Source organism: Dunckerocampus dactyliophorus, chromosome 18 (assembly GCF_027744805.1).
Source record: "Dunckerocampus dactyliophorus isolate RoL2022-P2 chromosome 18, RoL_Ddac_1.1, whole genome shotgun sequence".
NCBI lineage: Eukaryota > Metazoa > Chordata > Actinopteri > Syngnathiformes > Syngnathidae > Dunckerocampus > Dunckerocampus dactyliophorus.
Window position 1 is genome coordinate 5,820,640 of NC_072836.1, and position 13,185 is coordinate 5,833,824.

The 13,185-nt window shown below is 42.5% G+C and overlaps 1 protein-coding gene across 1 annotated transcript; it reads right to left on the reverse strand.

Annotated features, from left to right (window-relative positions):
• Positions 1–162: 162 nt before the first annotated feature.
• hsd17b1 (hydroxysteroid (17-beta) dehydrogenase 1) lies at positions 163–3,396 on the reverse strand. The gene is made up of 6 exons (XM_054760350.1): positions 3,300–3,396; positions 3,075–3,236; positions 2,042–2,221; positions 1,878–1,971; positions 1,616–1,799; positions 163–566 (listed from the first exon to the last, which is right to left on the reverse strand). The coding sequence occupies exons 1-6, from the start codon at positions 3,394–3,396 to the stop codon at positions 411–413; spliced, it is 873 nt and encodes a 290-aa protein (XP_054616325.1). The 3' UTR covers positions 163–410.
• Positions 3,397–13,185: the final 9,789 nt, after the last annotated feature.

The following is a 13,185-nucleotide window of genomic DNA, read 5'->3' on the forward strand; positions in this document are numbered from 1 at the left end:
ACTTGGGTTAAATGAATTTGCCTTTGTAAAGGCAATTTTCGTAATGATAAATTGCAGTAGAATATACAATGAATGAATGTAGCAATATAGCAATTTGATTTGAATTCATTTAATTTAAATGCAATTGTAAGCCATTTCAGACACTTTGTTCATTTAGTGTGAGTTGTCAATTTGAGATAAATCAATGAAGCATAAACGTTTCGGCTAATGCTTCAGTATAGTAGTGCCTAAAAATGGTTTTCTGACTTTTTATCTTCTTATCACTGATTGCTTTTTGCCATAAAAACGTACATGTCAATTCATTGCCCTCATTGAGTTGTGCAATGACTCAGTGTCACTAAAGTATTAACCAACTATGGATTAGAGCCAATACACACACACGCGCACGCACACACACACAGGCCAAGAGGTTATTTTTCTGCAAACACAAACATGAGATTGCTCATGGTGTTGATGTACTCAAGGCCATCCAGCTGCATGACCTTCATCTTGATCAGAGGGGGCACTGCCCCACCGGCGAAGTATCTGAAGGCGGGGTTGGGTGACTGCATGGCTTCCAAAAACACCTGAAACAGGAACATAAATAACGACTATTGAGGTATAACTGCTTAGTTAGCAGAGATGCTCATGAAAAGGAAGTGTTAATTTTTAAAAAATACAAGTGTTGCCTTTACAAAGGTAATCGTCATTATGGATGTAGTCACATTTACCTTTCTTATTCATTTTTGCAACCTTTAACTGTGAAATTTAGATATGAAAATATTAGAAACAGGTGTTAGGGTCCAGTGCAAGTTTCTACAGCAGCAACTGGCGGCCCGTGGGACAAAAAAAGGTGACCAACATCAGACCAGCGTGCATGTTCAGTTCAAATGTTGGGAGTGGCTAACAATTTTGCTGCCGACTTAAAAACAGCAGAGCACTCTTGTCATATAAAGCTATCTTTGACCAAAACACTCCTGTCATACAGAAGATCTTTGACATTGCAACGTTTTTGCATTAGATCCTTAAAAACAGCGGATCACTCGTTCATGTCGTCTTTGGCTAGCTTTTTGTGCATTCAAGCCTTGAACGCTCTTGTCAAATAGAAGATCTTTGACTGGCCTTTTTGTATGAGATGCTTAAAAACAGCAAATCACTCCTGCCATATAGAGGATTTTTGACTAGCTTTTTCGCCTTATATCCTTAAAAAACCCATCAGATCGGTCCTGTCGTATGGTGGATCTTTGACTGGCTTTCCTGCATTAAATCCTTAAAAACAGCAGATCACTTCTTCAACTAACTAACTAACTTTTTTCCTTCCTGTCATATAGCAAATCTTGGACTAGCCTTTTTGCATTAGATCCTTAAAAACACCAGATTGCTCCTGTCGTAGAGGATCTTTGACTAGCTTTTTGGCACCAGATACTTAACAAAAGCAGATCGCTTCTGTCACGTAGAGGATCTTTGACTCGCTTTTTTTACATTAAAAGAAAACAGCACTCCTGTGGATGATCTTTGCATTTAAGCGCGAACGTATTGTTCATGTTTTAAAGTATGAAATGATTCATGATGATGCCATTTGGTGAGGCAAACATGACACCTCTTGTTAGAGGTGATAAACAAGACCACCCGTTACCTTTACGATGTCCTCAGTGTCCTGTGCTGCGTTTTGGAAGACGTGGCTACAATGCTGCAGGTATTTCTCATATAGGTTGAGTGTGTGGGCGTCGACATGTTCCAGGCACTCATCCCCAAGCTCCGCCTTCTTCAGGTTGAGCAGGAAGTCGGTGTTGACGGGGCCACACACTATAAGACTAACACTACAGGGTAGGAGTCCATCAATCATTCATTCTTGTTTTTTTTTCATATTTGGTGAGAAGATGTTTTGGGACACTGACTGGATTTTGAAGTGTTGCAGGAGCATGGCCAAGCTCTCACACGCTCCCTCGACGGCGAACTTGCTGGCACAGTACACCTCATTAAAAGGAAGACCTGGACGCAAGTGGACCATGGCATGTTTGGTAAACTTCACGCTGTCAGTGACAGGAAGAGCTGCTCTCACCGTGAAGACCTCCGGTGCTTCCCGTGACCAGGATACGGCCCCCACTTTGGGCCTTCATGCCGGGTAGGAAGGCCTTGATGGTCTGGATCGTTCCGAGAAGGTTGACCTCCAGAATGTGCTTCATGGAGTACAACGACTGGACCTCCAGCGGACCCATCAAACCAACACCGGCGTTGCACACTAAACAAAACGACGGAGACGGTTGCCAGTTACACTCGAGAACAATACTAAGCCATGAAAGTAAAAATGATCTGTTCCAGGGTCAAACTGTGCACCATTAGGCAATGTTTTACGTAACCTTTGATTTACTCAAGGTCATGCAAGTGTAAAAAGAAGCTAACCACTGTTGATAGTAACACGTAATAAAAGTCGTCGAGAGAGACTTTATTCATCTCACTTTCCAATAAACTTTTATTATTGTCATCATCATCATCATCATTTGCCCTTTTCGCACTGCATTTTTTGCTCTGTATGAACGGCACCAATACGGAATAGCAGGAAGAAGCCAATTTCGTAGTTCTACGACTATCAGAAGCATCAGAAGCACACTGCTCATAAAAGCCATCTTTTTCCTTTGTTTTCTCCATCTTGCTGTTCTGTGCAAAAAGCCTTCGCCTCCCGGGGTAGTAACAGAGGCGGGATGTAATGCTTAACATCCAACGACTCATTTCTCCCGCCCCTGTGTGTAAGTATTTGTCATGAAGTCGTCATGCGTCTAATTATGCTGTGTCGCTGTGTGAAAGCACACTAAGAATTATGGGAATATGCTGCCCTCTCTGAGGTCTGTGTGAAAGCTACTGTTTCGTCAGTTTTTAGGGATCTCTGTGAAAAAGACGCTATTGTCAACTTAGCCATATTGTACTGGCAGCCAGGCCAGGGACACATATTTGTGTACTGCTTTCCAGTGTGACATTCTGCTTCTTTGGTTATCATCACATTGTTTCTCAATGCTACCCTGATGGGAGAACACAGAGGTAGTAGTCGGATGGAATTTAGAGGTTTGGCTGTACCGGGCAACACAAGATGAACCCACCCAGAATGTCCACTCGTTTCTCCGTCACCTTGTCCCGGGCATCCAGGATGGACTGGAAGTCGGTGACGTCCATCTGAAGAACCTCAAGGGTGTCCTTGTGCAGACCTTTGACACACTCCAGAAGACGCTCTTTCTTGGCCAGGTTCCTCATGGTGGCGTACACTGAACACAAGCAAAGATGATGCACTGACAACGTTGTTTTTTTCTAGTAAAGCGTTCGCTGACCTTTGAACATCTGATCCGGGTGGGAGGCCAAGCGGACCGCCAGGCTGAGGCCGATGCCAGACGAGCAGCCGGTGATCAACACCACCTTCTTGTCCATGGCGACGGTGCCGAGTGAAGGAGACGCCTCTCAGTCAGTCTTTTCCCATCTCTTGCCTCACAAGGCCATTTCCTCTCTAAACATCTCCTTATTATCGGACACCTGGAGTCCTCCCGTTTTTTTCTCATGCCCTTGGCGCTAGTGGTTGTTTTTTTCTGGGTTTAGAGACATCTGGGAAGGTCAGGACCTCATTTACTCCATTCAATACTGAAAGAAGCTTCACCAGCAGTAGCAATGATGGTTTTTAGAGCTGCACGGACCCAAGAAGTAACAGAAGGGGGCAGCAGAACATCATGAAACATTCCACAATAAAAGCACGCTTTCTCTCTATGAGGGCTCCATATAAAATAGTATCAGCAAAGACCAAGATGCTGTGTTTTTTTAAAACATCCATTTATTATATAAATTGTAGCAAATTATTAATCGTTTATACTTTTGTTCGACTCTGTACAAAGCAATGTTAAAAAGGCATCATAAATAAATAAATGAATCAATTATATACATTATAGTATATAAATAGTACAAAAAATTACATTGTTTAAATTATTTTTTGTATTATTTTTAATATTATTTTTATGTATTTATTTAACTATTTATGTATTATTATTATTAAAATAATAATAAATGATTTCACATATACAAGACTGCCTTTTTAAAATGTAAATAAAATGCTCACCCGAGGGTGCATATTGCACCTTGGGCAGCAGTAATTGCAAAAACGTACTACAGAAATAAAACTGACCAAAGAAAATGGCATTTATAATGTGAACTATTGCAAATATCAATGGTATGAAATGTTCTATAATAAGACGAAAAAGTCTAAAAATATCTCACGTATGAAAGAGAGCAAGCGAAATCAAAACCATGTCTCAAACGTCATTCAGCTCCCACAGTCTAACAGGAAGAAGTGCTAAAAAAAACAAAAAACAAGAGACATACCTTCCATTCCTGCGTAGTTTCACCCCATAATGGTTTTTAATTGACTTCTTTGTTAGCTGATTGTAGTTGGAGTAATGAGTACTTAATGAGTTTGTTTACCTGGGGATGTTTTACGTTATATAGATTGTGTTTTTTTGTTATTTTATTTTCACACATTCCAAATGCTTTTCATCTTTTTTTTTTTTTTTACTGGTATTGCCAGGAAGTAAAAAACCAAATTCTAGTAGGAACACTTAAATTTTCCTGATATTAAACCCTCATCATTTAATAACGGCTCAGTCTATCACCTGTAGTGTAGAATTTCTTCCTAAATGTGCTCAATTGTATCCCTACAGTCCACTAGGACACTGGGAAAAACTCCATAAACACCTCCTGGACGACACCTCACGTCACCCGTGAACTTCCGAGGCATTTTTTTCCCCTCCTATGGAAAGGTGTTGAGTTTGTCAGGAATGTAAGACAGCAAGTTGTGCCAGCAGTAGCATTCCAAGGTTTAAGAGAGGAATGATGGTGTCTGACTGGTGCTTGAGGACTATCTACAGTCATAACATCTCCCCAGTGTCGAGCCATGTGCTCCCCCTGCGCATGACTGCGGGTCATATTGGAGAAGAAGTTCTATTTCAAGCCAAGAGACACATGAACTGACACAATGCGAGGCTTGTCTTCCATGCTGGAAGAAGACAGGCTGTTCCGCGTGAGACTGATGTGTAGATGAAGATGTGTTGAGTCTGACAAGACAAATGGTCATAGTGACTGATTCCACTGGGGGATGGTAAATATGAGCAATGTGAGGTCTCAACCAAAGCCTTGATGCTTCACCAAACAATTTTTTTTGGTAATATACTAATAATAATCAAATCAATTATTATTTTTGTGTGATTTTTTTCCCACCAGGCACAGACCCAAGACCCAAGACCTGGTCCAAGACCCAGCAATTGAAAATCACCACCCTAGTGGACACAAAGGAAGTTTGGACATGAGCAAGACAGGGCAGAATTTCTTATTACACTTTAAATCATTGCTGGTGAGGCTTCATTGCACTGACAATATGCTACAAATACACTAAAAGAGTTCATGTTATGTATTGATAGCGTTGTTTAATGCTGTAAGCCTTTATAGTCGTTAAAAATACTTTTTTTCATTTGTTTGTGGATAATGTCTGCCCTTTCCACAGTAGAACGCTTTGAAAATCCTGCAAAACCTGCAGTCTATCATCATTTCAACCCCCCGTCAATGTTTTTCCTGCTGTCTCTCCGGAGATTCTTCCTTTCCGCATGAATGATCCGAGATTCTTCCCTTTCGTACACATGAGCCGCTGGGGGTCCCCGATTTCCTTAATAAGCCCTCAGACCCCGAGTGGGTCAGGCTCCTCCGTGTTGATGGTAAAAATAGAAAACATCCTGAGTCCTGCAAAAGCCATTAACAGACTCAGGTTGACTCCCGTGAGAATCAGAAGGAGAAATTCAGCGCTGAGCTGTTCAAGGACTGAGTGGCAGGTTTCATGAGAGAGTGAAAGGTTCAATGGCAGCAGGAGCTTTGGGCTTTGCTGCTAAAATCATCACCGGGTGAAACAGGAGCGCACGTGTGGAAAGAATGAGCATGTTCATTGACACGGAGTCAGCATCTTTTATGGTGCGGTGAAACAAAATAAAACCCTTTTTTGTGTGTCCTCATGAGTTGCGTTCAAGAACATTATTTGATCCGCTTTCCCAGGCTTTTTGGATACATGGATGGACGTTGGGGTCATGGAGGTGTGGTCTTGACGTCAGTTTAACCCTCTGGGCCGCTGCCTTGACCTGCTGCAGTGGGCATTCCACAGAACCAGTTTGTGTACCAGCAGCTGCAGCAAAGTTATGGGAAACGGTCGCTTCCTTTTAGTAGGGACAATACTTAGGACAGTGGTGTCCAAAGTGAGGCCTGGGTGGCATTTGCGGCCCACAGCTGCTTTTTGTTGGCCCACGGCACATTGTAATGCAATTAAATACTAATAAGAACATAAATAAATAAAATGGGAAAAAAATAAAATACTAAGACTGTACAATTAAACAAGAAAACCCCCCAAAAATTTTAAAAAATAATGAAAAAACGAGAATAACGTTGACATGTTAGGAGATTCAAGTCATAATATTATGAGGAAAAAACAATTAACAATTTAAAATAAAATTCATTCTCATTTAAGTTGAACTATTAAAGAAAAAAAGACGTTATTTTCCAAAGTCATCACATTACGAGAAACAAAATTAAAAAAAAAATAAAATGAGCAATTTTTGGACAAAACTTAGAATGAGAAAAAGTGGTCATAATAAACAAGAATAAAGTCAAAATATTATGGAAATAAAGTCATAAGATTGCAGGAATTTAAAAAAATTAAATATTTGGAAAATAAAAACAAGAGAAATGAAAAACAAGCAACAAGTGCAACTAAGGAGAAAAACTATGCACTTTTTCACCTACTTGTATATCACAAAGCTGAGATGCAGGCTGTTTTCGTTAAATGTATACTTATATAACTTCTTAGCATATCTACAGTACATGGATTTACAAAATATCAAATATCAAAGTGACCTGTCCATTCTTTGATTTTTCAGTATGGATTTTTCCTTGATGGAAAAAGTTTGGACATCCCTGCCATAGAAAGTACACTTCAAAGTAGTCAGTGTGCAGCTTGTGTAGCAGTCTAGATTTACGATCCACTGAAAAGGAGTGAAAACACAGCCACAAGTGAGCATGAAGATAACGGTGTTGATAAATGGGCTGCATGAGAACATGTCCAAATTACGTCCTTGGTGTGACAATTTTGTGGGGTTTTTTGTGCCTTAATCCTCTTGGGCGTGGAATCTTCCACTCCACCACGAGGTGAGCTGGTGGATGTTACACACCTTGTGCTCCTCCACCTTCCTTCCTTTGGCCCCACGGGTGCTCCGTTGGGTTGAGGTGTTGAGAAGACCTCACGTTCATCACCTTCATCTTCGTCAGCAAAGCGATGATCATCTCGGAGGTGTGTTTGGGCTGCTTAACATGTTCGACTGCTGCCCTTTTCTGCTTCACAGTGTCACAGTACGTGTTGGAATTCACGTTTCCCTCAATGAACTGCAGCTCCCCAGTGACGGCAGCACTCGTGCAGCCACGGACCATGATGCTACCACCACGATGCTGGACTGTACGCAAAACCCAATTATCTTGCTACTCACTTGTGTTGCCAGCTATTTAGACAGTAAATCCATACTGCTACACAAGCTGTAAACTGACTACTCTAAAGCATATCCAAGTTGACGGTCTGTAGTATTGTAGTATTGTCCCTTGAGAGGAGGGGATACAGCAGTGAGATACTGTACATACACTACCAAGACTTTGTAGGTGAAGAAGTCCAGGTTTCTGGTAGAAGGATTCTGTGTTTTGACTGCATAGCTTGGCTAAACAAAGTCAGACAATAACGAGGTGACGGGTGGTGTGGTGTGACTCAGCCAGGCCGGTATTTTACGATAGGCTACTTGTAAATAAGTTCCCATGAAGAGAAGTCAGCGCGTTATAGCACGAGGCTCCTGCTAACAGTCAGAATTGTTTTATAAATCATTTTGCTTTTGTCTGTTACTGATTCCAAGCCTTTTTGCACATTCCTGTCCTCTGAGAGACACTGAATCAGCACGACTCCACCCGTTGCCAGGATACTGTCTGTGTTTACTGCCTGAGCCCAAACTCATACTGGGGTATGTAGACACAACAGGACGTTTTACCACAAATGCAAAAATAGCAGCCGCACGTGCACATTATGCAGAAAAGCTTGGCCTCCTCATGTGTGAGAAGAACCTCAACCCGACTTCCTGTTGTTCTCAAACGCTGGCGGTGTCGATTCATGCAGATTAGAATAAACGGAAAGAAAATGTGCTCGAACTGGAAGGTCTTTTCTTTTGTTGTGTCAATGTTTTTATTGTGTGTATGCAACTACAACCGTTATTGGTGCAATTTCTGAAAGGATTCATTTTGAATCAAAGAACGCAATGTGACAAATGTACAGTCATCCCTCGCCATTTTGCACTTCAAGACTATTGCTGTTGATGAAGTGTAGTACTCCACACTGGTCGCTCGGTGTCAGTAATGTTACTGTGATGTTCAGTGAGACACACAATCGGCAAACGTAGGCTTTTATTGCAGGTTGGAATTATCCCACAACAGGCACAATAATCCCTAATAACACCACGGACGACTGTTGCAGCCGTTACCGACACAAAGCTAAAACTCTACAATGGCTTATTTTCTCTTATCATGTCTACTATATTGGGTAAAACGAGTGTAAAGGTGACTATAGGAGTGTTACTTCATGTCTAGAGGGCTCTAATAATGTTAAAAACCGGATTTAGAAGGTCGTAAACATATTTTATATGCTCTAAATATGAAAATATTCCATTTATAAATAAGGAATCCTACTTCCTGGAACTTCCCTTATCACGGTCAGATCTGGACCTAATTTGCTGTAATAAACGAGGGATTACTTTATCTCATCTTTAAAAGCCAAATCTTGCATATAAATGTGAAAATGAAAAAAACAAAAAACAATTGGATGTTGGAAGATAACAGCACGACGGCGCAAAGGGTTGAGAAAAACAAATGCAGCCACTAGGGGGCATATTTCTGTGATTTTTGGGATTGCCAGTGGAGCAGCTGTGTGAAGGTATGTTGGTAAACCTCACCCCCCTTAAAAGTCGTGCTGGACATTGCTCGATGCCTAGCGCTCTCGCCTCTCATTCGGTGAACCGTGGTTGGTATGCAGGGGCGGACCAGACGGGTTTCACTATGATACACTGCAGTGCATTCTCAGGAATGTTTGTCTTATGTAATCTGCGCCTAACGAGGTTTGTAAACTGGAAGTGAAGGTCAAAATGTTTTTTTTACTCTCGACAACAATGTGAACGCTGCCGCCGCGTCATTCCTGAGCTTTCTCTTCACACAAGCCAAGAACACGACAACATGGAGCGGCCCTTTCACGTTCGGAGCATATTTCCTCAGCATCCTTTGTGCGGCGCGAGCGCTCTCACGACCTCCTGACAGCTCGTCATGCTCGTTATGAGCTCGGCGAGTTCTCCTCCCTTGCAGAAATGTCACCCGTCTTCATTGCTGGCATCGTCCTCCTTGTTGTCACTGTTTAGCTTTTCTTACTGAGTCAGCACCAACCTCGTTGTCATCTGTCGTTGAACAAAAGCTGCGGTGAGGTGGCACCAAAATAGCCTGGCTGCCACCTCCTGATTTTCACACGAGTCAAGCTGCTGGGAATGAATTGTTTTCGTCGCCATTTCTTCGGGATGACATAAAAACTACCTCACCGTCCTCAAGATTGTATGCGCATGCGCATTGCGCGTCCTCAAGATTGTTTGCCTTTTAAGCCTTTGTCTTTGTTTGTTTCTTTGAGTACAGTGGGAAACTTCAGTCAAATACCCCCAAAAGTGCTCTAATTTGGATCTCAAAACAAATTTCCTGCCTCAAAAGTCAAACAAACCGTAACAGTTCAACTCCACGGGTTCCCTTTGGTAGCAGTGATGGCGAGGAAGAAGTGTGATGATATCTTCTAGAGCACAAGTTGAACATCGGTATATAAATTGACATTTTATGATACCAGCAGATAGTTCCAGGGGCGTGTGCTAGGAAGCAGGATTTCTCCTTGTCCTGGATGAATTTGAGGACTAAGTCCAGATATACGAAGCTGGGACGCTTTTTAGCACGATACGTCACCATGGTAACGGTGATGCTGTTCAAGATACAAGATAGGAGCCACAAACAGTGCAGCCCACTCACCAATAAGAGTTCACAGGCTATGAAAGCCCTGCCTACTGGCCAATCAGTTGTCTCAGAAAAACGATGTCATCGTTCATTGACAACGACCGATTTGGATTCAAATCGTAAGAGTAACGTGGGGTCTAAAAGCAAGGATTTGCCTACATTGGGCTACAAAACCAGTCATGTTTTTGTATTGGTTTATTTGACAGGCACAGAGTACATTAAATAGCGCTGCTTCAAATGCACCAGAATTAGCCAACAGGCTATTTTTCATCTGTTGTTCCTGGACAGATGTTAAAAATGGTCTCCGCTGATAACCCCGTCCCCTTTACGTGAACACGCTCGTGACGAGGCAAGAAAATCCTCCAAAAAGCTTTGTAGTACGGCTTATCCCACACCTTCAATGTTTGGCTTAGTTAAGCCAAAAACCGAAGACACCCTGGATAAGTTCAACTTCGTTTGTAGCACAGGCCCAGGCCCCTTGACATGCATCGCCCAGTAGTATTTAGATTATGTAAGTTGTTTCATTTACACAACCTCCTCTCCCAGAGCGTAGGATGCATTCAAAACATTCCCAAGGACCATCTGGCTCTTATCACGCCCTCACATCATAACCTCATAAAACTGCCAACAGACCGGGAGCCAGAGACCTGCCGCGGCCCGCAGTGCGTTCTTATCACGCATCACTCCCTCGTCTTTGTCTTGTCACTGCTATATCACTTAACTGCAGATGTCTTCTTTTGGGCTGTCCTTTCAAGTTATCGGACGTTTGTGATCCATGGTACCGAGGAGGTCAGTGTGACATTTTCTCAGACGTCCTCCTGGGAGCGGGTAGCGAAGGTGATAGGAACGTTATGTGGGCGTGTGTTGATGCAACAGCACGTCTGGAGAGAGTTACATAAGAGGTGGGGCTATAATTTAAGTTTATAAGGCAGATGATTAGCTGTTACAGGCGACATACTGTACAGACTCATCAGCAGCCTGTTAGATAATACAAGGTAGCATAACAGGCCACACCGATGCCACACCAACATGGCTACTGACATTTTTGTAGGTAAACCAACCATTTCAAACAGGATTTATTCCCCTTTTCCTCGATTCACCATTGTTATGTTGCCTTTTCCTGAAATGACTTTCTTCAATCCTCTGATCAGCTATAATGGCCTTACAGGGGTGTCAGGGGCCATAGCACCACCTGTTGATTTGGCAAACAGATGTTTTTTAAGGGGTCCAGCACTCAAACGGCCGCTAGACTACATGAGCTCATCACGTGTATGTGCCCGCCACATCCCGGAGAACAAAAAACTGAAATAAAATAAAGCAGGCTTCGCTACGCATCTTAAAATAAACAATCCATCAGTCAATTACAGACATGGGAGCTGTAAGTTTGAGCATTTTGTTTTTCTTCAGCAAATAAGCTAACCTAGCATTGACTTTAAACGTATTGAAATTATAAGGCATGTTTGAGTAAACTTCCAGGATCTCAAGTGTCCTGGTTTTTGGTGAGGAAAATATGGTCACCTGAAATGTCGTTCATATGTACAGCATAAATGTACTCCATAAACTCCAGATTTTCTTCACTTTTCACTGTTTGTTTTGGGTCAACCGGATTCCAGAAGACACTTTTGCTTTGTCTCAGCTTCGCTTCAAGTTTAACAGGAACGTGACAGCGGCCTTTGCGTCAGTCGGGGGATTCCTGGAGATCCATCGTATGGGTGCTGCATTCTTGGCGTCCCTGCAGTCTCTATCGCGACGCTCACGAGACAGGACAGTTAAACAGCTGTCTGTGGCCGCTTCCTGGCCGGGCCCGCGTGAATGAGGCTCATTGAGCTGAGTTATGATCCAAACAGCAACCCACGTTTTGGACGGTCGTCTCTCCTCAGCGTCTCAATGGACGCACAAAGGAGGGATTCTCCTCTTTGCTAAAGAAGCTCCATTGATAAAAAATACTACAGCCGTGAATGAATTCAGCACCGTCCAGACGTCCATGTGAATCCCTGCCAGGGTGTTTTATGTTCCCATTCTCCAGACTACCCCTTTCACACTTCAAGCCATTTTTAAATGTCATTTCGGGAAAGCATACATATGAATGTAAGGATTTCAATAACAAAAACAAAAGGATTCAATGAATACACTGGGAAAGGTTGGGTCACTAACATGCAATTAGCTGCTGACATGAGCTATAAGTCACGGCTCTATGGCGAACTCCCTGGGAGGTCTTCAGGAGGGGATGTTTTTGAGCTGAGGAGGCCCAATAACAGCAACAAGGGAAGATGAAAAATCCCTGTAGGGAATGTGTCTCTCAAAGCAATAACCATTCAATGAGGACACATGCCATAAAAATGAAGGACGTATTGGTAGTATACGCGTCGCTGTAGTCTGTTTATGACCACCAAACATGACATAATGGCTTTGTAAAAACAAATGTTTAAAAAAACAGGCTTCGCTACACATCTTAAAACAACGACTAGTGTTTTGCCAAATGTGGGAAATGTAGTTTTTCTTCAGCAAATGTTACAACTATGGGTCGTAAGTTTTGTTAGAGTTTTTTCTCTTTGTTGTTTTTTTCCTACTGTCTCGGAGGACCCGGGCTCTCGGACTGGTCGCCCCCACAAAAGACGGAGCATAGACACCAGCGTGCTGAAGAGCACCTCGCATCCCAACTGGCTGCTCCTTGTTTCTTGGACTGTTGGACTCTTCATGTTAATTTTTTTGTACAAGAAGTTGTGTCAGTGGTTTTTGAGTTCTGAGAGGGTTGGGAACTCTTCCCTTCATGTTTGCCCGCACCATTTCCCTCCTCCAAATGTAACGTTATAGTTCATGTATGTGTTCAAATGTTAGCACTATAGCTCACATACAGTAGCTATGCTAATGTTTATGTCCTCCTGTTCCACTGTCAATGTGATGTTTTGGTATGTGCAAGTGCAGCGTTACAGTGTATATCAGTGATATAGGGGGAGATTCATGGCTGGTGAGGTACAGATTTTCCCGTACGCCGCCTTCAGGTACTGTTTGCATTACCTTATGGATTTTCTCTGCAGTTTATTGCCCGATCAGCAGGAATAATGATGTCACACACTT

Coding starts and splice junctions, on each gene's coding strand:
- hsd17b1 (XM_054760350.1), bottom strand. CDS start 3,396: ATGGACAAGAAGGTGGTGTTGATCACCGGCTGCTCGTCTGGCATCGGC. Junction 3,237..3,299: donor CCCGGATCAGATGTTCAAAG/GTCAGCGAACGC, acceptor GCTTGTGTTCAG/TGTACGCCACCATGAGGAAC. Junction 567..1,615: donor ACACTGAGGACATCGTAAAG/GTAACGGGTGGT, acceptor TTCCTGTTTCAG/GTGTTTTTGGAAGCCATGCA.